Source organism: Heliangelus exortis, chromosome 5 (genome assembly GCF_036169615.1).
Source record: "Heliangelus exortis chromosome 5, bHelExo1.hap1, whole genome shotgun sequence".
Lineage (NCBI taxonomy): Eukaryota > Metazoa > Chordata > Aves > Apodiformes > Trochilidae > Heliangelus > Heliangelus exortis.
This window is the reverse complement of record NC_092426.1, coordinates 39,098,972-39,123,434: the sequence shown is the minus strand read 5'-3', so window position 1 is coordinate 39,123,434 and position 24,463 is coordinate 39,098,972. Positions and strand designations below refer to the sequence as shown.

The 24,463-nt window shown below is 52.7% G+C and overlaps 1 protein-coding gene across 2 annotated transcripts; it reads left to right on the top strand.

Moving 5' to 3' along the window:
• The first annotated feature begins 9,097 nt into the window (after positions 1-9,097).
• On the top strand, positions 9,098-24,455 carry CHRM4 (cholinergic receptor muscarinic 4). Of its 2 annotated transcripts, XM_071744813.1 has the most exons (3): positions 9,098-9,298; positions 20,557-20,598; positions 21,394-24,455. In XM_071744813.1, the coding sequence occupies exons 1-3, from the start codon at positions 9,256-9,258 to the stop codon at positions 22,860-22,862; spliced, it is 1,554 nt and encodes a 517-aa protein (XP_071600914.1). In that variant the 5' UTR covers positions 9,098-9,255; the 3' UTR covers positions 22,863-24,455. The 2 variants fall into 2 exon arrangements, with proteins under 2 accessions (XP_071600914.1, XP_071600915.1); XM_071744814.1 differs by lacking the exon at positions 20,557-20,598.
• Positions 24,456-24,463: the final 8 nt, after the last annotated feature.

Here is a 24,463-nt window from a genome sequence, read left to right as displayed (position 1 = left end):
AGTGTGTAGCTATTTGAAGCATTCCAGCTAAAGGCTTGCAGTAAAGCTTTGGGCAGGCCAGGGGCATGTCTGCCTCAATTCACTGGGGAAGGGATGGATGGAGCCTGGCATGGGGCAGCTGGCCAAGCACCTGCAGGTGAGGAGGGACCTGGGGGGCTCTCACATGTAGACTGTGGGCTGGTGCTTGTTGGGGCTCCCTAAGGGGGTGGCAGCCACTGCTGGGGTATGGATGCAAATGCAACAAGTCACATCCTTTAGGAAACAGCTGGAAAAGGCCTTTGGGCTCCTAGAAGAGCACAGGATGTCTTGTCCTCTCCCCAAATCACAGCCTTGCTGCTTTGGAGCTAGCCCTTTATAGTCCTAAGGGTTTGCTTCTCCCTGGTGGCCTTTTTAGGGCTTTGGGGGAATTGTTAAGTGCTGCTTTGCTTTGTTCTCTTCTAAGCTTGCTGGACAGGCTCAGTGCACTGCAACAATCCTCCTGCACTATCACCCACTTCTAGGGGTGTCCAGGCAGGGCCTCAGTCCCTGAATTAATCAATGAAATAATTTTTCCCTCAGAATAAATAAGATCCCAGCTGCCTGCTTTCCACTAAGATGATGTATTTTTTAATTTCAGTTATAAACCCCATTTAGAGTGAGGTACTCAACTGGGTGTGATTCAATGCAGCTCATCAGGGTGCAGTGTCCCTCTGCAGAAAATCTGCCCTCAAAATGTGTTGCTCTCACTTGGGTAGCTCTGAAAGCTGTGAAAATGGATTTTCTCTGCTTTTCAGGAGGAGAACCTAGCTGGGTTTTTTTTTCAATGTATTATGGGAGTGCCTGCCAGCTCACTCCATGGCAGCAACTGGGGGATGCTGGCACGCTGTGGGATTAAGCAGCATGGGCACTGCCCCAGCACATGCACCAGGAGGAGACTGGAGGGAGCTGGAGAAGATCTGAGCTCATTTTCATCAAATTCATACTGAGCAGGGTGCAAGGAGAAGTGGCTGGCAAAGGTACAGCCATGAGGAGGGGTCTGCCCCGTGGTCTGAAGATGCTCCCCCCTCCCTCTCTAAAGTGACCTCAGGCAGATCCAGGTGCAGGTGGTTGCTAACACTCTGTCTCCAGCAAGGCAGCTGGAAGAACTTGATCTCTGGGGGTGTTGGCAGCTCCTCACCTTGTGCTCCAGGTTGCAAGACTGTGCTCCTATTCCCATTTTGGAAGGGGTTCATGGTCCCTCAGTGCCCCTGGCTGCACTTGGCTGGGCCACAGCTCTGCTCAGACATGTCCATCAATGCAGCTCTGTCTTTCAGCACACAGGGGCTGGAAATAAAGTCCCATCACAAGCTCATTTTCATTAATAAGAGTAGGCTGGTATTTTTATTTATTTTGGTGATGTCATTGTCTGCCTTCCACTCACAGCTCCCCCAGCCCCTGCCCTGCAGGGAAGGGGATATTCCACACAGGTTAATGGACTCCCACGGATACCTTTTCTCCACACCATGCCCAAAAAATCCCAGACCTCCACAATTCCTACCCTGGGCAGCTCCTCAGCCAGCCTCTGCTCTGGCTGCCAGAAGGTTTGGTCTGCAGCACTGAACTCGGGCATCTCCCCAGCCATGGGTGAGGGGCTCAGTGCTGGTTCCCAGGGGAGATGCACTTGGAGCCAGCATCTGCCCAGAGCAGGAGGTGTCCTGACTGCTGGGATGAGGAGGAGAGGTGTGAGTGTCTTTGTGCAAGTGTTTGTGTGAGGGAGTGCCCATGGAGGGGAGAAGGGCTGCAGTGTGAACAAGGAGGATGGACAGAGCTGGGCTGGCAGCATTCTGCACTCCTCCGCCTCCTGTGCTCTCGGAGAAGTCTTCAAATAAGAGGTGCAATTATAGAGAATTAAGTGGAGGGTGGGGGTGAGGGATTGATGCCAAGGCAAAGATTGCTCATTTCCAGCTTCCCCAGATCCTCCAGGTTTTTCTTGGTGCCCTTTCCCTCTCTCTTGAGGTTTCTTTTCCACTGGAATCCTTGGAAGAATAGAGACCAGCCTGGCTGGAGACTGCTCCCCTCCTCCCTTGGTGTCTCCCCCAAATGCAATGGCTCTTTCAGTGGCTTTTTTACTTCAGCATCCCCTTGTAAGTACTTGTACCCCCATGCCTTTGCCTTCCACAGAGATTCCAGCTCTGGGATGAGTGTTCCTGGGGCTGCAGGGCTGCACCTTGCAGGCAGCCCCTGTCCTGCCACCCTCCCACTCTGCAGCATCCCCCTGCTCGCCTCCCCAGCAGACACTGTAGCAAGATTTTATCCTAATGGTGTCTAACAAGGCTGTATCAGGAGTTATGCTGATAAATCTAAACAGACAGCTCATAAAAAATAAAAAAAAAGCAAAACCAACCACAACTGAACCCAGGCCTGTAATTTAATACAAAGTTATTAGCCTTGCTGGCAGAGAGCAGACCTCTTGCATCCTGCAGCCTCGAGTCTCCGTCATCCCTGGCTCTGCCTCGAGAAATGGCCTCTTGCCATAAAAAGAGACTTCAGCCAGGTTTTTGTCTTGCCTCTTGGTGTTGGAGTCTCCTTGGGTGCAGGCTACAGACCTAGGCACAAATGGGAGGGTGGGCAGGAGGCTGCCTGCATCCCCATCAGCTCTGTATCCATCACCAGCCCATGCCAGACCCCAACGTGGGGTTTTCCTCTCCAGGGTAAACCTTGAAGGACGAGGCCAAGGAACAGGGGTAAGAAGTCACACGTGCAAGGAGATGTGAATCCCTGCTGCCATTCTCTGCCTATGGAGTGGAGATGAGGGACTGGCAGCTGGGTACCTGCCTGGCAGCCTCCCCGTGGCAGGGGCTGAGGCATCGTTGGGCACAGGCAGAGCAGCACCTCTCTTGGGAAAAAAAGGATCTGCTTCAGTCTGGCTGTGTTAAATGTTTTCTTGACACAGCAATTGCTGACTGTTTTGGTTTTTTTTTTCCTTGTGGTGGTTTTTGTAGAAGTGCTGTGTTCCTCTTGGTTTCCTTCCCCATGAAGAGGACTGCAGGTAGGTAGCATGGGAGCTCTATGCCACACACATGTGTGGGGAGCACAGACCTTGTCCAAACTGAGGGCTAAGCTGAGGTGCTTTGTCCCCCAGCAGCACTGACAATTACCTCAAACCAAGGGAAAGGCACCTTTTTAATAGAGACATTTAAATGAGTGGGTACATTAGTGCAAGTATTTATTAGGCTATGTGTGTATCAGAAGGAAGGCTCCACCACGATGCTCAGTGAATTAAACCCTCCAGCTGAGCAGCTGGACCAGGCTGATGGCTCCCTGCCCCAGGGGGTAGGGAAAGCCCTCAGAGGGGCTGGCTTTGCTTCTTAGCCCCAGGCAAGCTACAAAGCATCTGTTCTGGTGGTTCAGTACCTCTGTGGGGCTTGTGTTTAAGGACTCCGTCCCCTTGTAGCCCAGGGGCTGATGGAGCTGTGTGTCCTGTAGCCATCCTCTCCAGCTGTTGCTGTCACCTTCTGCAGAAGCCACCAGCCTCTGGGAATGGTATGGACCAGTGGGCAGAGCTGGAAGGCATCAGTGTGTGAGGCATCCCAAGACCCTTCAGAGGGGACTCAGCAGCAGCCAGGGCTCTCACACTGTCAGGGAGCAGAGCTGAGACTGCTGCATGAGCAAGCGGATTAGTGAATTCATGAATTAATGAAGCAGAGAATTAGAAAATTAACAAGGAGCTTGTTAAAGGAGCTTGAGCCTCTGTTTCCTTTTTGTTCTGGCCATTAGGCCAGACCCAGCCCATGGAACAACCATCACAGGGGAGTTTTGCCACCATCTTCCACAGTGGTGTGGGAAACAGCTCAAGCCTACGTTTGGGTTTTTTTTTTTGTTGTTTTTTTTTTTTTTTTTTTTTTTGATAGGTATAAAAGAAGTGATTCAGAAACACTTTCCCTCTTCGATTACCCAGAAAGCAAATAAGAGTTGCAAGAATGGGAACTGCAACAAAACAATTATGTTGAAATATTCAAAGTCGTGCTTATATGGCAAATGTGAAAAAATCTGAATGCAACCTTTAAATAGCAGCAGCAGCAGCAATCTTTTAAAACACAAAAAAAGCAGATTATTATCGATGGGAGAGGTTGCAACGTGCCAGGCTGGGCAGCAGGCTGTTGTGTTTGACTCTCTCTAGAGGTGTGGCTGTATTCCTGCTTCTGATGAGTTTGAGCAACCAGCAATGTAACTCACAACTTTCCAGGGACTAACATCAGGTCAGATGAAGTCTCATCTTTTGCCTGTTGTGCCACCTCTTGTGAGCTAAGGCACTGATAGCTGTGGTCAAGCCAAGAGCATGGGTGCCTCGTGTTAATTGCACCAGCCAGGTGTAGGAGGATGACTTCCCACAGTAGTCACAAAAATCTTCTGCACACTCACCTGGCTTCCCTGCATAGGCCAGAGCAGCTCAGCCACACTTTCCTGACCATGCCCCAGTGAGGGCTGCTGGTGCCCCTGACACACCACACCTGCTGAATGGCAAAACATTGTCACCTGCTCCCTGGGGCTGCTGCTAGTGCTGAAAATTACATTTTTCCAAATAATGTAATTTTTTTCATGACTCTGTCTCCCCAAGCAGCCTAGGAAACAGCTGGGCACTAAGTGATGTGTTTAATGCAGCTTCAGCCTCAGTATTTTGGTTCTTCCATCTCTGATCCTGCTGCTGAGCAGCATGAGGAGATGTGGCTGGGGGCTGTAGACTTCTGGAGGCCCAGCCAAGGTAGTGAAGCACAACTGGGTGCTTTCAGTCACCTCCTTTCTCAGGAAGGCTGCAGCAGCCCTGCTGATGAATCTGGGCTCTGAGTCCTCCTGCCATGCTCCTCTGCAGCATCCCTTGCTCTCTGCAACGTGGTTCTGTTCTGGCACATTCTGGGCCCTGGCTCTCCCTGAGTGATTGCCCTCTCCTGGGGTGCTTGTGGGGTAGAACGTGCCTGCCCAAGATGCTGCTGGGGTGATAGGGAAAAGCTGTTGTCCTGAGGAAGAGGATGAGGAAGAGCATCACACCGTTATGCATCCCCTCAGCAGCCATGGGAGGCTCCAAGCAAATATGGCCTGGGAGTGATGTTAATTTCTGACTCTTTAAGCTGTCCTAATCATCTTTGGGAATATACCCTCCTGTGGCCTTAGGCAAAATATCAGGGAGGTGACCATAAGGTGCTGTCCCCATTCCCATTGCTATAGGGGCACAACACACAACCCCTGTGGGCTGTGTCTCACCCACCAACACCCACAGGGTGAGAACTCACCTATGGGTAGCATTACCTGTTGCCTGCAGCCCTGGGCACTGGCAGAGTGTGCTAATTGCTGCCTAATTAACCCTAATTGCTGCCTTGGCAATTAGACAGCCACCTTCTGCCAGGCAGCACCAGCTCTGCACCAGTGAGTTAAGGGGCTCTGTGCCCAGGGCTTGCCCTGCACCCCTGCCATCCCTCCAGGGTTCCCTGGGGTGTCTCCTCACTTGGCCAAGAGCAGGCAAAGCAGCTGCTCCTGCTCCCTGTGTCTGTGCTTTAATGTTCTCAGCAGTGCTGAGCAAAGCCTTCACACCATATCCCTCTGCAAGGTGATGCTGGGGAGGGCTGAGCCTTTCTCACTGTCATTGTGGGGTTTGGTTTTTTTTTTTATCTCTCTCCCTCTCTCCTCCTGAGTTGGGCTGATAGACGGGTTAGAATTTGTCACCAGGCTGACTGCTGGAGGGTTGTTAAAAGTTATTTGCAATGTAAACGCTTTCATCATCAACCACATTTTCTTCAGACAAGGGTTGACTTTTATAAATATTAAAACCCTGTGGATGGGTTCAGTGGGTTTGTGGGAGTGCATCTGGTTGGAGGGGGAGGGAAAAGGGGGGGCTGGCTGCCTGATTTGTGCTTAGAGAGGCAATATAGATGTGCCTGGGGCAAAGAGACCTGGTGCTGGTGGAAGTGGAGCGTGAAAGGGGGTGTGTGAGGCAGAAAGAAAAGGAGTGCCTCAGAGAGACAGAAAGAGAGGAGAGTGGAGGAGGAGGACTGGCTGGGGTGGGGGGTTTTCACTTGAGACTTAGGGGAGAGCATGGGGAGTGAGGGGGGGAAGCCTGCAGAGAGCTGGCAGCAATCAAATGTCACTGTCAACACCCAGTGCCTGGACAGCCCTGTGTGCTGCAGGGATGGGGGATAACAGCTCCTTCACCTGCAGAGTCCCTGCTGTGGATGTGGGGCTGCAGGACCAGGGGCAAATCCCCCAGCAGCCACAGGCAGGTGACAAGTTGTGCACCAGGAGCTGGTGCTGGCTGCTGCACCAGCTCATGCTCTACATGTGAGTTCCTGGGAATCTCTTGGGGATAACAGCTGGATGTTCCCTTGTCTGTGTGGGAAGACAGAGTAAATTACTAGGAACTGCTCATCAAATGCACCCAGCTCCTGAGCAGTCCTCTGGGTATGGATGGAGCTGTAACAAGGCAAGATGGAGCACCCTTTGCCACTGACCCCTGCATCTCCCTCCTCAGGGACAGAAGAGAGAGGAGTGGCTTTGCCTATTTTTATGTGTTTGTGTTGTTTTGGTGTGAGGGAAGTTTTTGAACAGAGGAGCCTGATGGAGCATTGCCAGATGATAATGAAAGAGCAGCAGTTGCTGATTAGACATCAGGCAGGGCAAAGCTTATGGGCACGGCCAGACAAAAAAAAAAAAAAAAAAAAAAAAAAGCCATCCAAAAATGGGGGGGGATGGAAGTACAGTGATAAAAGAAAAGGAGATATTGCAGATGTGGTGAGAAGTGACCCATTCCAGGAGTATCCCAGATCCCTACAAGGTGTTGTGCATTGGATTTTACCCCCCAGGTGACCTTCCAGACTATGCTGTGTCAGTCAAGAAGGATGACAAGAGACGAAGGCTGTCACAAGTCCTAATCCCCCAAGAGGATAGGGAAGGGCATTTTTTTGTTTTTGCCACTGAACAGGAAGGCAGGTTGGCCTCTGGCTTCTGCCATAGGGCAACTGCAAGTCCTTCATGTCTTGTCTCACACCTGGCACAGGGTATCTGGCCAAGGGAAGAATTGGGGCTGGGGTCAGATTTTTTGAGTGGAGTTATTGGTTTTTATGACCAGCTCCTAGATGGGATAAAAGGGAAAGTGATGTCACTTTGGTGACAGCAAGAGGGGCTGGTGAAACCTGCTGGAAGCCCATAAGCAGGGAATGTGCAGATAAGGCAGGAGAACCAAGTGCCATCTTTAATTGGAATACGTATGGGTAATCTGAGTTTTTGGAAACTTTATTTCTTATAATTAATGAGGATGTATAAAGCCAATATAAGAGTTAGAAGTTCAAAAGTTTTATATTTGGCTTGATTACACATTTTAATCTCTATGACTGATCAGCCTTGGAAGAAAACTCTTTGCTGTTCATTACAGCCTTCTGTCTATCCATGGGGAGTTTGAAACTAAAGTTCAATCAAATAACCCAACTTCGGTGCAATTAAATTATCTTTGAATTAGATGTATCCTAAGCCTGATGAGTTCACCCAGAGCATAGCAAAGGTCCTTTGACTTTAAGATTTTTAAGCTCAGGAGAAGGAGAAGGAAAGGGTGGTATTTGAAGCCAGGGCTCTGGGCTGAGGCAAGAGACTCCAATTAAGTGGCTGGAGTCTTTGATAGGTTTTGTTCAGTGACTGCAAACATGGTGTGGGAAGATCTTAAGCTGGCAAAAGTCAGCAAAGCCTCATTGCAGGCAGTGTAGTGACATGGCTTCAGCTGATGCTGGGAGAGCTTTGTCTTCTTGGTCCTCAGAGATGGTGGGGAAGAAATTAATACCCCTTGACTGAACACTCTAAAGGAATTGCAGGATCTGGCCTAGGGTGTCCAAAATACAAGCAGTGTCTGTCTGCCTCATTGCTGTGGCAGGGCCCTCTCAGTGTGAAAAGGCAGCAACTGAGCTGTGGATGCAAGTGCTGAGAGGTTTTAGGTTTTTCCAGGGTGCAATGTGAAGTACTTAGAGCTGGAGATGTGTCATCAGAGCAAATTGTCTGAATGTTCAGTGTTGTCTCTCTGCTGGGATTCAGAACTATGTCTTCATTTCCAGAGAAAAGATATCAGATTGCAGCATCTGGGGAAAGAAGAGGCCAAATCTGTGAATTTGGCATGGGGGAACTCTGTGCTTTCAAGATGCAACATGAACATCAAACACTGGCCTCTAGTTAAGTGCTACCCCCCAGAGAAAGAGATGTAAGAGAGAAGGGTGAGAAGGTGAAGCAGTGGCTAATGCCTGAGACTGTAATCACTCAAAAGAGGCAGAAAGTGGGGTTTTATTTTATGTTTTGTTTATGTGTAGTTACGTGTAAGAGCAGGGCAGATGGGGAAATGATACCCATGTGTATCTTTGTGACAGTGCAAGTCAGAGGCAGAAGGTGGATGAGAGAGCTGGTCTAGGTACAAGCAGAGAAGGGAAAGGGTGCAGAGGGAAAGGAAGACAGATTTTTTTTTTCTATTATTATTATATTATTTTTTTTCTGTTTGTTTCTTCTTGCTTGACACTTTCTCATAACTTCAGTGCAAGAAGAAGGCAGTCAATACCTGTGGGGCAGTCAACTGACAGTGAAATCGATGGCTTTATTCCTGGGGGAAAGCCCCAACACGAAGTATTAGCGTCAGCCCGATGAAGAGCCCATCGTGTGTTCCAAGTTAGCAGATGTGTGCCCAGGGTCTGGATTTTAGCTGCGTTTTGGGTGCTGGGGAGCACGTCGGGGGCTCCCTTTGCCGTCCTGTGCCGGACCCCACTCCGCTTCCCCCGGGGCCTCGCTCTCTCCCGCCATTTGGGCCGCGGTGCCGGGCGGGTCCGGTGGGTGCTGGGGGGGAAGGAGCGGGTGGTGCTGTCCGCGGTACTGCTGCTGCAGGAACTCCCCCCGCCGGACCGGAGCTTCCCGGAACCGCCCGCCCCACTCCCAACATTTGGGGTCGACGGGGAGACACATCTGGGGGTAAAGATCGGGGGACAAGAGCGTCGCGGGGATCGGACTTCACGGTGCCCCCCCCCCCCCCCCCCCCCGAACACCTCCCGGTGCGCGTCTCTGCGGCGGAGACACGTCTGGGGGTGGCACATCTGGGAGCGTGGGAGAGCAGGGGAGGGCGGGAGAAGGGGAGAGGACCGGGCCGGGTCGGCAGGTCCGGGCCCTCCCCTCTCCCCGCCCCTCCCCGCCCCTCCGCCGCGTTCTGCGCCGAAGGGAGCCGGGACTCGGCCGGGGCCATGTGTGCCGGAGCCCCCGACGGCGCGGCGGAGTGCCCGGCGCTGCACCATGGCCGCTGAGAACCGCTCGGCAGCGGCCGGGGGGCTGCCCGGTGAGTCGCTGCTTGGGGGTCCGTGTGCGGGGGAAGAGGGGGGACGGGCATCGGCGAGGGCCCTCCCGGAGAATCAATCCGGGGGTGGTATCTGGGGGGGGGGGGGGGGGGGGGGGGAAAGAGTATGGCTCCCGGGGGACGTAGTACCCGGTGCCCCCAGGAATCGGGGGGGGGCCGAGGGAGGGGTTGCCTCTCTGCCAACTTTCCCGCACGCCCGCATCTCTCCGGGAACACCGGGGATGCCCCGTGGCTCGGCCCCACGCATTGGTTTAGCACCCCGGGATCTGTGGAGTCGTGCAGGGTTGCCAGGGCACCGGCAGTGGAACAAGGTCCCTTCCCCACTGCCATCCCAAACCAACACCTCCTTCCCAGGGTCCGTGGGCCAGGGCACTTCAGTCCCCCAGATCCCTAGGAACTGGCCCTGTTGGAACCGTGCCACGAGTACTTTGTGCCCCGAGGGCACGCAGCCCCCCCAGTGGGGAACCGAGGCAGAGTGGTGTTCGCTCCCGTGGTACCTCCTTTTGAAAGATTTGTTTTCCATGCAGGAAACTACCTGGATCCTTTCTTTGCTTCCCTCTGTATTCCAACAAGACCAGCAGGGACAAGATCCCGTATCTTTCAGATATTTTGTCACCATGCTGGAAAAAATGCTTCTGGACATGATGAGACAGAAGTCCCCCCATGCCCCTGCAGAGCCCTTTGCCAGGTTGTACATTAAAAGGGTACAGATCTTGCCCCCCTACCTTTGCTTCTAAGGTGAGGATCCCACCTGCCCAATGGCAGAGCTGCCCTGGGCTGGCCATGGCCCATTGTGGCCAAAATTCAGACAGCCACACCTTTCTTTTCTCCCAGAATAATGAAACTGGCTTTAAGTCAGGGAACAGTTCTTGCCATTTTTGAAAAAGCAAGCAACACTGGCTTTTCTCCTGTCCTGCTTTCAACCCTTCTGACTGTGCTGTGGCCACATTTTCTAGCTGGTCTTTGTAAAGCCCAAGGCTAGGGCAGTACTTCCCAACCTGCACAACAACTATCATTCCTCTGTGCCCTGCTGGCATCTGGCAAAGGTGGTGAGCTTTGCTTGGGTGTTTGAAGGCTCCTGGCTTTGTCACAGATGCCTCGAGTGACCTCTGAGGGTGGCTTGGCTTCTCCTGTCACTACTTGCAGGATGAGCAGAGGGGCTGGGAGGGCTGGTACTCACCCAATGGGGTAGCTTGTGAATGCTGGCACTGTCAGTCAAAATACTCAGATGCCCAGGTCCTCGAGCCCAGGCTTTTGGTGAAGCATCACCAGTGACAACGTTCATGATGAAATCACAGGTGACAGCAAGATGCTTTTTGCCATCAGTACTGCTGGGCATCACCTCCTGCCTCCTACAGCCTTGACTTCTGTGATCTGATAACCTGCTGCTGCACTGCAGCCTGGACTGCACCTCCATCCTCCCCCCCATGAGACACCCCCACAAAGAGCAGGCAAACTGAAGGAGTGATTGCACCTGTACAGAGATCCTAAGAAATAGTGACCCACCCTTGGTTCACCTCTTAGCTGGGCTGGGTGCCAGTGGGCAGAGCCCCTTTTGTGGGGAAAGTGAGGAGCAGGTCTCTGCGAGCAGGTGATGCCCCTGCTCATGGCAGCCCCTGGGTCCTGTGAAAGCAAAGCCAGCACATCCTTGTCCAGAGCCTCCAGCAGGTTCCCTGGGCTGTAGGAGGGGTCAGCAGTGACCCGGTGAGGGTGCAGGTGGAAGCTGGCAGGAGGGGGAGGAGGACTTTCGGTAAAAGCAATTTGTTTGTTCACACAAGGGGCACGCCATCTCAGCGGGTCAGTCTGGGTTTTTTCATAGGAAAGAAATGAACTGAAATGATTAATTAATGCTGTGATCCAATTACTCTGTCTGCAGAAGGAGCATGGTTTTTCTCTTTAAACTGTTCCCCCGAGGATCTTCCTGATATCGGGTTTTGTCATGGTTGGCTTTTTCTTGGGTTTGTTGTTGTTTGGTTTTTTTTTTTTAATTAAAATGACAAACATCTCCCCAGGAAAAAAAAAAAAAAAAAAGAAACAAAAACAAACAAAAAACCCAAACCAAACCAAAACAGGAAAATAGTGGTATGAGTAGCTGATGCGGGACAGTCCCTAGAATGCTTTTGCTGTTGAGCCTTCTCTGCCCACCCTCAGCCAGCATCACCTACAGAGGTGAAAGGGGCTGGTGAGTGCCCAGCTGAGCTGGCAGACACAGCTCTGAAAAGGCAGCATAGAGAGCAAAAGCAAGAGGAGAGGGAAATGGAGGCTGCTTGCAAGGGGCTGCCTCTTTCTGCACAAATGAAGCTCCTCTCTCCACATCCATGTACACACAGCAAGAGTTCTGTGTGCTCAAGCTGACCCCTTCTCCTTGGCACTCTAAGTCAGGGCTTTGACAGGCACCTTCTGGAGAAGCAGGCATTTGTCCTTCAGCCAGTCCCTGCTCGGTCTGACACATGGATGTGCCCTTGCTGCCAGTAAGCCAAGGGAAGAGGTTTGCTTTTTATTTTAGCATCCATTCTGAGCTGTCTCCAAAACTGTGTATTTAAAGGATCTTTTGCTTTTGGGGACATGTGAGAGTGCAGGACCTGACACACACAGGAAGTGGAAGTTTGGACCCAGTTGTTACCATTTACTTCCCCTCATCTCTTTATCCCTTTCACAGCATCCCCCACTGACTGCTCCCTATCCCCCCTTTGCACTGGCACCCACCCCGACTGTGCTGAGGACCAGGGGTGGGCTCAGAACCCGGGCCACGTTGAAGCCTTTTTGAGACAGTGTTTGGAGCCAAGCCAAAGCCATCCCTGTGCTGAGGGATTTGGGCAACCAGTTAGAAAACAGCCAAGCTGTCTCTAGGGAGACTCACAGGCACTTCTGCAGGCAGATGAGGGGCTTCCTAGGTGGCTGTTACCTGACTTGTATCTCAGTGGGAAGAGTGTATGAGCATCAGGAGAGCACTGGCCATACAGCATCCTTTTAACCCTCTAGTCCCAGGAAAAGGTTGCTGCATCCAGACACTTGAAGGTACTGAGGTTGACCCTTGCATTATATTCAGACAAACACATTTGCTGAAGTTTCAAAGCAGGAGGGTGAGAGGGGACAGAGTTAAGCATTTCCCAGCCGAGGGGCTGGGGCAAGTGCTCCTTGTGCAGGTTTGCCTGTCACATCAGTGTTTTGCTGATGCAGGAGCAGAGGTCAGGTTATCTCACTTACAGGTCCCTCCTTGATGGTTAGTGGCAGGGTTTTAGCAGCAGACACACAACCAGCCCCTGTGTCATCCCCCCCTGGCAGACACCTCCGTGTTCCCACCCTGCGTGCGCGCTGGCATCCATCCCACCTTCCCTGTGGATGGATGCACCAGTGCTGTTGGGCCTTAGCTCTGGACCACAATGCTGTCATTTAACCTGGCTTCAGACCTTGAGTCCCCCAGCACAGTGAGCATTGGCAAGTGAGGCTCTGCCAGAGATGTTCCCCATCTTGATCCCTCATGTGTTGCTCACACTTTACCTCAGGGCTGCTCCTGGGACCCTCCAGGGATGCCTGGAGGCTGCACTACATGGAGGAGAAACATCATACAAAGGTTCATATGATCAACCTTTGTGTAAGTTTGCTGAGAAAATCAACTTCACCAGCCCCCAAGTGAAGCAGCTGCAGGCACAGAGCTTCATCACCCTGACGGTCCCCAAAACCATTGGTGGAGGTGACACAAATCAGAGTGGAAGGAGAAACACCAGCACTTGTGTCTTGCTGTGACCCTGTCCCCATCACCCCTGGAGCCTTTTGCCCCAGCATCAGGCAGGCTGATGTGCTGGTGCAGGGGGCTTGCACCCACCCTGGGTGCTGTTTCCATGACCCAGAGATGGCTGGAGAAGGACACAGGGACCCATGAGGATGAGTTTAATTCTGGGTTAACTGGTGCAGGAAGAGCAGCAGCTGGGAAGTTTGTCCTTTACAGGCAGGCCCCAGTGTCAGCCATGTAGTTCCTTGGACACAGCAGGCTCAGCCAAAGCTATTGATGTGGTAGGGTGCTCTCACTGCTGGTTGCACTCCAGTAGCCAAGGAAGCTGGGCAGAGAAGCAGCCCCTCTGCTACCACAGCTGCTGTTAAATCTAATGTCTTTCATGGCACCTGAAAGGTCATGCAGCATGTCCTAGCACTGCTGAAGCTGGACAGGAGGCAGTGGTCCTGGCATTGGCTCAGCAGGAGGCTGAGGGGAAGTGTCTGGAGGATGGGGATGAAGTGTCAGATGCAGGTTTGAGGCTCTTGGCAAAGCTGGTTTGTGTTTGCTGGTGAATGAGTTAACATCTGAGATTCTTAAAGCAGAATTAGGTCTGTGGCAAACTCAGAGCTCCAGTTGTGCAACACCGAGGTCTGAAAGCATCACTCTGCAAACACACTGCCCCAGGTCCTGGCATCCACTCCAGGTCCTGGGGTGGCTCTCCAGAGACATGCATGGCACCTCATTTTGCTGACCCCTCACTCTCAAACCCAAAGTCAATGCTAGCTGCCCACACCCCCCTCGTCTCCCCCCTCCCCATGCAGCACAGCAGGCTCTCCCAGAGGGACAGGCATTCTTGTGGGATCTTTGCATGACTGAGATGGGAAGGAGTGTACCCTGCATCTCACCATCTCTGCTGCCTTCAGAGTAGTTTGCATCCCAGCTCTGCCAGCAGTTGCAGCATGTGCAGTCCTAGTTAAAGCCCCCAAAAGCCTGTCTTTTGGCTGCACTTAAGAGCAGCATCTAGCATGGTCATGTCTAGGCTGTTTGCAGAGCCCAGGACACCCACCGTGGCCGTGCCCATAAGAGATGCCCAGCTCAGGAAACTTTCTGCTACCCTGTGCAGCCAGAAGACAACGGGGTGGCCAAACCCTCACCACGTGCAGTGCTTCAGGGCACTGTCTGCTGCTTTAGTGTAGGGCCATGAGAGGCTGGGGACCAGCATCCTGCAATGAGAGAGGTGACTGGGCTGCCTGAGCAGGAGAGCTGCAGCTTGCAAAGGTTTGCAGCCCCAGCTTGGCTCCCCCTCTGCCCAGCCAGGAGCCCTTAGCAGCCTCTAGCGAAGGCAGCAAGGAGAGATTTTTTGGGCAGTGTTTCTGTGTGAGGTCTCTCCCTTTCCAAGGAGTTTCTTAGGGCTCTTCTGTGGGGGAGATGCATAATCCCACCCTGGTAGCCTGAAGCTGTTCCTACCTCCTTTCTAGCTCTCCTTTCTCTCTTGTCACCATGGATGGGGAATTTCTACCTGCTCTGCCTTGGCTCCCATGCTTCCCGTGCTGCCTGCCCAAGCCCTGGGCTCTCCTGCACACCTTCTGATCTGGTTCCTGTCCCTCACTCTGGCCCATTGCTCAGGCATCACCTCCAACACCAAACCCTCTGTCTTGTGATCAAATGGGATCCAATATGTTCAGTTTCCTTTTTCTTCACTCCCCAAAAGAAACCCCTCTGCTGTATGTGTTCAGGACTAGGGCTCTCCTCTCTCACATCCACACCCACCTTGAAGAGCCATTTCTTTTGCCTGATTTTCTGCCCTTGGCTTAAACTCTCCACCAGCTCTCTTTTCTCTCACCCATTCCTTAGCTGGTCTGTTCATCTACTCAGTGCCCCACAGAGCCCAGCTCTGCTCCTCAGGCCGAGGGGCTCTGCTTTCCATTGGTCCTCTAAAAGTCCAGATGAAAAAGTTTTGGTGCTTTCCCCTCTGTGACCACTCACTCTGGGACGAGCTGCTTACAGAGAAACACAGCCCAGAGCCCTCCTGACAGCTCTGCTCTGCAGGGCAACACCACATCTCTGATTTCTTGAGTTGCATCCCCACCCACCTGATGTTCAAGGCCCCTGGGGACCCCCAGGGCAAGGGGGTGGGCACTGTGTGCTGCAGCTTTCTGCATGGGGTCCAGCTCCCACCTTGCCTGGCAGGGCAGGGATGGGCTGGTGCCTTGGGTGGGTGACTATGGCAGGGTGAGGGGTGCAAATGGTGTCCCCAAAGAGGGGCTGAGTCCGTCCCCTTTGCCTGTCCTTGCTCCTAGGGCAGGGAGAGTTGCTCTTCTAAGCAACCAGATCTGAAGTCTTGCAACTCCCTGCCCTCCCTTCTCCACCCGAACCCCTCCAGGGTTTGGTCCCTTCTCCAGCACTCTCTCCTGAAGGCATCTTCACCACTAATCTCTCCCTGGGGGCAGCCCAGATAACCCAGGCAGCCACTTGTTGCAACTCCTTGTCATCCTTGTCCTTCTTTCCCTCTGCTGGCTGAGCCCAAAGCCCTTCCTGGCAGCAGGACCTGTAGCTGCAGCTGGGTTCTTTCTGTTAAATACTTCATGCCAGAGATACAAAAGAACGTGAGCATCTCTCTGAGGCAGAGAGAGTTATTGCAGTGTATGGGAGGGGAGAGACACAGCTCTAGCTCAGCCTCAGCTGAAAGCCCAGCACCTTCCCAGCTCACTGCTATGGGCTTAGTTCTGGCACCAGCCCAGAGCCACAGCCCTGGGGGGACCAGAAGAGTGTGGGGATGGTGGCCTCCCCTGCCCTGCTGCAGGATCCCCCCGTGGTGAGACTTCTCTCCCTGTGAGCTACTGGGGAGCTGCCAGTGCCTGGGAACCATGTGCTGGGCACAGCAGGGTGAGGCTGTAGTGGGGTTGCATGGTGTTTGCTGTCCCCACTCAGTGTTCCACAGATAGGTAATTTATTTGGCCTCATAACTGGGTGACAGATGGTTGATTAATTGTCAAGAGCGGGCAGCATGCTGGAAGGTTATTTATAGGAGTGACTTTTAACTACTGAAACCCACTTTCTGGCTGAGATGCTTCTTGCCAAGTGGTGCTGGGGTTCGATGGTGTGTGGCACTCTGCAAGCTGCTCATGGTACCTGGCATGCCAGGAATGCAGGCAGGCAGCAGTGGGGTGTGTGTGGGGTGTGTATCTTGGGCAGGTGTTGCAGCTGTGCCATCTGTGGGATGCTGATGAGTGGGCTGGGCACTACTTAGGTGGGTGGTTTGTAAGTCTTTGCTCTGATCTACAAGTGCACAGCCAGGAGCACACCAAGGTGCCCTGGTTTTGCTTTGAAACCCAGCAACAAACACCTCATTACGAGCAGCAGCAAAAATCTCCCAGCTTGCTTGGTGCAGGTGGTCAGGTTATGTGACTGCAATGCTCCCTTCTGGCCCTAGACACAGGAAAAATTTCAAAAATTTCATGATGCATGAAGATGTGCTGAGCACAGAGGGTATTCTTGAGCCCCCTTACCTCCTCCCAAAAGCTGCCAGCTCCTGTGTGTCTGTGAACTCACTGCTTCTCTGCTGGCTCTGGAAAAAGCCATCAGAGACTCACAGCTTGCTTGGTACGGAGGAATTTCTTTGTCTTATCAGAACCAGCTGAATAGCAGCAAAAGAAAGAATTATACAATGGAAAAACAAAATGCCTAGATTAATCCCAAATATAAGGACATAAGGGATCCATCAACTCTTGCTGTGTCGGAGGGATGCCAGCACAGCTGCCAGCTGCATCCAGGAGGGCAGAGGGAGCCCTGGCATCTTAACAGATGTTGGCTCCCATTTCCTGGTGGCTTTTCCTGCCTTCACACCAGCCTGGCAGAGCATTCCCTGACCAGGCAAACCAGAGCTAGTCCCCCTGGCAGTCAAAGGCCCCCCCCCTTGATTTTTCTGCCCATTTATTGCATTTCTAAGGTGCCTCTTCCCAATATCTAGGAGCTCTGTTTTCCCAAGCTTGGGGGGGTGTGAATCTGTCAGCCAGAACAAACCCTCACTAAATGTGAACTGGTGCTGTGACTCAGGAACTAATTAACAGGTATTAGATAACACAATTACTGCCACAAACTGTCATCTGTCTGCAGCATCACCCCTTCCCTTTATGTCACAGATGTGCATGAGCCATAAATGCAAATACCTGCTCTGCATCTTGTCTCCCTCCCCTCTTTTTAGTTCCTCTCCCTCCCTCCTCTCCCAGTGCCAGCTGGGGCTCTGCTAAATGCCCTGCCCTATGCTACAGCAGCAGCTTGACATGGCAGGTCCCATTCAGATTTTTTCACCCTCCTGGTGTTTTTAGGAAGGCCAGGGCAAGCAGGAGGCTGGCGGGGGGGTTGGGAGGACTGGCCTAGCTTTTTCCAATGGTAACACATGAGCAAATATTCCCTGGCTGCAACCAGAGCAGAGGGTGAGGTGTGCAGCTCCCTGGGATGTCTCTGTGCTGGAGGGGGGCAGCTTCCACCCCTCCTGGAGTCAGGCTGTTGGTAAAGAGTTGGAAGCTCCTAATGGCTCCAATGGAGAGGAGAAATCAGACATAAATCACTGCCAGAAGTCCTAAGGAAGGAGGAAGCCAGTGACAGAATTTCCTGCTACTGTGGTGAGAGCAGGTCTGGGAGCTGACAAGCAGAGTGCTGCAGGCAAAGAATGGGGGTGTCACAGGTGGGGTCTCAGCCCCAGGAGCATTTCTAAGTGGCCTATGGGCTTTTCCACAGCTGTGTCTCCTCCCTGGTGGAGGTTAGAGGCAAAGGGATGGACACAGGCAGGGCAATGTGAGACTGGGGGTGTGAGGGGAAGGAGTGAGGTCCTGGAGGAGAGAGATAGACACTGAAGGGCATGGATGAGGCTTTTAGAGGAGAGACCCCAGGGCCTAGAGAGGTGTCGTGGTGTCTGGGGACTTCACAGTGTCAGGAATAGTGATGCAGCTGGTGTAAGAGTGGAGATGGAGCCACACGAGCGAGTCTTGTGGCACTGCAGCTCCCCTGTGTGCTCCCTGGACCCTCAGGCACATCCTGGGGGTGCAGACAGAGCAGGCACTGCCCCAGGGCTGTGTCCCCACCTGGTCTCTCTGCACTTTACCTGATGCTGTCCATCCCAAAGGCATCAGCAGGATCTGTCCATCCCCAGTGCCTGTGCAGGCTCAATGCATGGCTTGGTCAGCTGCTCTGAGACCTGCTCCCAGCTCTGGACTGAGCTGTCTACCATGCTTGAGGAGGCAAAGGCAGCCCTGGGCTGTCCTGGTGAGCTCAGAGAGAGTGTCCAGAGTGGGAGAGATAGTGGGATGGAGAGAGGAGAAGGCAGGGAATGAAGGAGTGCCCGATAGGCTGTGGCATGGCAGAAGTTATCCAGGGTGTCTGAGCTGAGGCTGAGTGCTGTACACACCTTCTGACTTGCACATCTTTTATGTCTCTGCTCTATCTTCACACCCTTCAGCATTTTCATTCCCCCTCCTACCTGAAAAAGGGACATTACTTAGTTTTTTCCCTTTTGGAGAGGCTCATTGTCGAAGTACCTGGATGCTGGTGCAGTTGCCTGGCTCAGATCTCCAGTTTCCAGCATGACCTCTGGGTGGCATCCAAGGCCACGCAAGTGGGGCTGCCCTGGTCCTGTTCTGCATTTTTGTGGCCTCTACAAAGGGTGTTATGGGGTGGGATGAGTGGGACTCTTCTTACTTTGGATAACTGAGAACACAAGCTTTTTACAAGGCTGATAATTCACTAAATGCACTTAGAAGAGGATGCCAGTTCATAAACTAAAGTTAAAAAAAACCTGAGACCCTCCTTTTAGTGCAGATGAAGGAAAGGTTTTCTTTCAAGATTTTTAAATTCATCCTGGAAGAGCTGGGGTAGATGTCTGCTTGATTGCTAGCTTGTCTGATTGGTTTGATTACCTGTTACAAGAATGACAGCTAAAATCTTCCCAACTCATCAAAGCGAAGAATTTAAAACTAATTTGAAACCAACCCCCAAACTGCCACAAATGAGTATTTCTAAGTCATTTTATATACTTACACCACTTCTTGTGTCCCTACCTGAGTGCCCAGAAAAGATGGCAGCAAAATCCACTTTTCACCTGCCTTGATGCATCCTCAGTGCATGGAGCTTGGTGCAAAGCTGGGCAGTGTCCGTGGGCTTCCTCCCCCTGTCAGTATTTAGCATTTTGTGTCTATACCAAAGGGCGTTGCTTTCTTTTTAAAGCATTTTGTCTGCAAGGACCAGGTCTCAGAGGATAGGAGTACAGAGATATCTCTTTATCTCTATCTATGGGCCCTCACCCCCTCACCTCTGAGTGCAATCCAGCCCCAGATGCTATCACAGCTGCAGCCTTGCTAAGGCAGGAGCTGCCTTAATGTCTCCATTGGTACCACAGCTTTAGCATCCCAACAGACATATTTTATTTTCCTCATCTCTTTAAAAAGCAATTGTAACAAAACCTTGGCTGCTTGTTGATGGCAGGAATCTCCTCCTCTCACCGCAAATTAAATAATTTAAAACCATCAACTGATCCCAAAGCCTGACATACTCCCTTTTGGAGAGGAGGGTGTTAATACATTGAGCATTATTGGCTTCAGGAGGCCCAGGTGTTTGGAATCAATGCCATTGCTCCAGGCAGCTTGTGGAGATTTGCTGTGGATACCTGCCCACTGCTTCAGCTCCCACTGGGCTGCTGGCAGCAGCACCCATGCAGCTGGGTGGGCAGCCCATGTCCCTGTCCCAATGTGGAGCTTCTGGGTGGGGTGCCCGTGCTGGGATGGTGGGGTCTGGGCTCCCCCAACACCCAGGATGAGACTGGTGAAGGCCAAACTGGTTTGATGGGGCCCAGGTGATGTAGGAGAGGCAGGTCCTATGGGAAGCTCCTCTATCCAGCCCACCTCCACCAGCACCTTTGCATCTTCTTCCTCTTCCAGGAAATTCCCCTTCATCCCAACCCACCAATTTTGATTCATTGATTCATTTTTTTTTTTTAGATCCAGTTTCCTCTTACCTTAGGGTGAGGGCATCTTGGTTTGGATGAAGGCAGTCTTTCTGTCCATCATTTTTGCCACCTTTCATAAATAGTTCCCTGTAGCAGAATTGTCTCCACTTGCAGATCTCTGCAGCAGATCCCTTCCCTTGCAGATCCCATACACAACCTCTCTGCTCAGTCCTAGCAGGTGAAGAAGGTAAATCTCACCTATGACAAACATCACCACAGCTGGTATGGCTGTAGCTGCTGTGTGATATGGGACCAGGCAGGAAGGTACCAGCATTTCCTGGCATCACTGGCTGATGGCACTCGTGTGGCCCCTTTGCTCTTCCATGCCTGTCAGGGCTGGGCTGTGAGCTTGGCCAAGGCAAATTGCCAGGTTTCAGCCTTGTTTGAGTTTTCTGCAGACAGCCCTGAGAAGTGTCAGCCCTTTCTCTTGCCAAGGTTGGTGCCCCTTATTAAGACGCTGTGGGACTTTCATGGAATCCTATGGGCTGAAGCTGTTAATGTAACTTGCTGCTTTCCCTGCCCCAGATTTCATCTTCCAGAAGGAGCTGTTTGCTGCCAGAGATGCAGGTGGGCTTTTTGGAGTGCTCAGTTTATGGGTAACCCCCTCTTGGGGAGGTGCTTTGGGGAGGCCAGTGGGACAGACCTGGGGTAAACCATAGAACTTCTCCCATCCCTGCAGCAGGGCACTCATGAGGTGCTACCACTGGTTTCTACAGCCCCCTTCCTCCTGCAGCTCCTTGGCCTTTCCACATGGCTCCCTAGGGCTGTGCTGCTGCTGGGAGATGGTCTCTGACCTTGCAGAGAAGGGACCATCCCATCCTGGTCGAAGGGCTGTGCCCAGCCTTGTCACCGCTCCTCTCCCCTCAGCTCCCTGTGTCTCCTCCATTATTAAATAGAGAGACAAAAATTGCCTTCAAAGAGGTCCTGGGATGAAGGCTGCAATGGCAGATTCCTGAGCATTAGCCAAGAGCAGCACTGGCCTGGATTGGTTGCCTACATGGGGGACGGGCAGCCCCCAGCCTGTGCCCACTCCTTGTCCTCAGGGTTGTATCACAGGGTGTTGGGTGTCTCAGCCTGCAGACAAGGACACGCCACTCCTGTAGCTTGCTAGTGTTGGTGTTACAAGAGGACAGACAAGGGATGGTGCTGTGGTGTGCTCCCCATCCTCCACCCTCTCTCCTCCCCTGCTGCAGTCTTGGGGTCCTCGTGCACAGCTCAGGAAAGGGCTGGGCAGAAGCAGTGCAGCAATCGGAGGAGGTGGGAAGGGGAAAGGAAGCAGGAGAAGGGATGGGGTGAAGCCTGGACAGACACAGGGGCCACCAGGTAAAATATTCTCCCGTTCTGTCCCCTCTCCCCTTGCAGATCCCATGCACAACCTCTCTGCTCAGCCCTGGCAGGCGAAGATGGGCAACCTCACCTACGACAACTTCACCCTTGGAAACCATTCTGAAGTGGCCATCCAGCCTCCCACCGACTACAAGACAGTGGAGCTGGTGTTCATTGCCACGGTCACTGGCTCGCTCAGCCTTGTCACCGTGGTGGGGAACATCCTGGTGATGCTGTCTATCAAGGTGAACCGACAGCTCCAGACTGTCAACAACTACTTCCTCTTCAGCCTGGCCTGCGCAGACCTCATCATCGGGGTCTTCTCCATGAACCTCTACACAGTCTATATCATCAAAGGCTACTGGCCACTGGGGGCTGTGGTGTGTGACCTGTGGTTGGCCCTGGACTACGTGGTGAGTAATGCCTCTGTCATGAACTTACTCATTATCAGCTTTGACCGCTACTTCTGTGTCACCAAGCCCCTGACGTACCCGGCCCGCAGAACCACCAAGATGGCGGGGCTAATGATCGCGGCCGCCTGGATATTATCCTTCATACTCTGGGCCCCTGCCATCTTGTTCTGGCAGTTCATTGTGGGCAAGAGGACAGTCCCTGAGAGGGAATGTTACATCCAGTTCCTCTCCAACCCAGCAGTGACCTTTGGCACAGCCATCGCTGCTTTCTACCTGCCCGTGGTCATCATGACAGTGTTGTACATCCACATCTCTCTAGCCAGCAGGAGCAGAGTGAGGAGGCACAAGCCTGAAAGCAGAAAAGAGAGGAAAAGCAAGTCTATCAGCTTCTTCAAGGGTCCCCTGATCAAACAGAACAATAACTCTCCCAAGAAGGCTGTGGAAGTGAAGGAGGAGGTGAGGAATGGGAAAGTCGATGACCAACCTTCTGCACAGACAGAGGTCACTGGCCATCAGGAGGAGAAGGAGACCTCCAACGAGTCCAGCACAGTCAGCATGACCCAGACCACAAAAGACAAGCCTACAGCAGAAATCTTGCCAGTGGGGCAAGGGCAGAGCCCCTCGCATCCCCGGGTGAACCCAACTTCCAAGTGGTCCAAGATTAAGATCGTTACCAAGCAGACCGGGACCGAATGCGTCACCGCGATAGAGATCGTCCCAGCCAAGGCTTCTGACCACAATTCCCTGGCCAACAGCCGCCCAGTCAATGTTGCCAGGAAGTTTGCAAGCATCGCCAGGAGCCAAGTACGGAAGAAGCGCCAGATGGCAGCCCGGGAGAAGAAAGTCACTCGCACCATCTTTGCCATCCTGCTGGCCTTCATACTCACATGGACTCCATACAACGTGATGGTCCTCATTAACACCTTCTGTGAGACCTGTGTCCCTGAAACAGTGTGGTCCATTGGCTACTGGCTCTGCTATGTCAACAGCACCATCAACCCAGCCTGCTATGCCCTCTGCAATGCCACTTTCAAGAAAACCTTCAAGCACCTTCTCATGTGCCAGTACAGGAACATTGGCACAGCCAGGTAAACTGGCACTCAGGGACCACTTCAGCGATGTTACAGAAGCCCTTCCCTTTGCTTCCTTTGCCAGGGAAAGGAGGAGACCTCTGCTCCCCACTCACAACGGTGCAGACTGTGCAGGGACTGCAGGTGATGCCCTTCATCCAATACTGACAAACATCCAAGACACTTCCGAGCTGCAGCTCCTTCCAGTCACCCTGGGCCTGGGGACTAGCTTGGGAAGCCAGCAGAAAAGCTGGTTGCAAGAGGATGCGTTGTCACCAGGATCTCTCCCCAGCTCCCTGCTCTCAAGGGGCTGGCCAAATGGCATCAGAGTTTGTCCTAAGACTGTCCTAAGACTGTCCTCCTCTTCCCCTAGCTGACTGTCTCAAGGACATCAGAGCTTGTCTGAATGCAGACAGCTTAATGTTGGATGCCTTCAGTAGACTTTTAAACCATTTATTTCCCAAGAAATGAAAAGAAACTAGGGCTAAACATTTGCCAGACATCTATCTTATACCAGGCTGGCTTGGGCATACTCAGTCTTGCTGGCCTGGCCAGGTCCACTTCCAGCACTCAAGATTACACCCTAGCAGACATGGCAAGCTCCTTCTCTTCCCTTAGGAAATGCCATCGTGCATTGTCACCCAGGGACCTGGAGGGTAGGTGGGATTTTTACCTGGGTTTCAGCTCTACTCTCCCTTTTATGACCTTTCTGCCCTCGGCCAGAAATTGACTGGACAGACAAACCAAGCATCTCAGTCCTGTGTGAGATGTGTGAAACCAGATCTCCTCCTGCAACAATGGAAACTGCAAAGAAAAGCAGTGGTGTGGTACTGGACTTCTCTCCGTGGCCCCAGGGGAATGTGGCCCCTAAGAAATGGACAGCAGCAACAGTTGAAATAACTGGAACTGGGAGAGCTGGGGGTCTTGGAAGGGGTCAGAAAGAGGGCCTGCAATGTGGCTGAAGTGCCCTATGTCTCTTCTAGATCACGAGCAGCTCTCTGCTCTCTCCATGGCAGGTGTGGGAAACCTGATGCACAGCTCCCAGGGGAACAGGGTAGTGGTGGCCCCCCAGCCACTCTCCTACCCTGGGCAGGGGTACCAGGGAGGTACTGCATGGTAGGGAGGGCTACCTCCTACCAGGGGGGGTGAAGGAGCAGGCTGCTGAGATTTGTAAATGGACAAAAACCCCTCGTCAGTTTAGTGGCACAGCCCTCAGCATGTGGGCTCCAGCCAGTGTCTCCAGCCCCCTTCAGCTCACCTGTGTGTGTGGCCCAGATCACACCAGGGCTGCTCACCACTTTCTCCCAAAGCTGCTTCTCTGCAAGCCTTGGTGGGCATGGCTGGGCACAGCCAAGGGATGAGATGGGATGGGGTCCCACTGGCACTGGCAAACTCCACATCCCTGTGTCCTTTCTGTCCCCACAGCAGGGGGATGCTGTGCAACCCGGAGAAAGGCTGCTCAGGCCCAGGTTGGGAGCCCCCCCATCACTACCTTCACGATAAGTCACATAGCTGTGCCCAGAATTCCTGGCAGGTTTTTGGGTTTTTTTGTAAACTGTTACAACCATGGCCCAACCCACCCTGAGACAAATAAAGACCTCAGACCAGAAACCAACTTCTGCC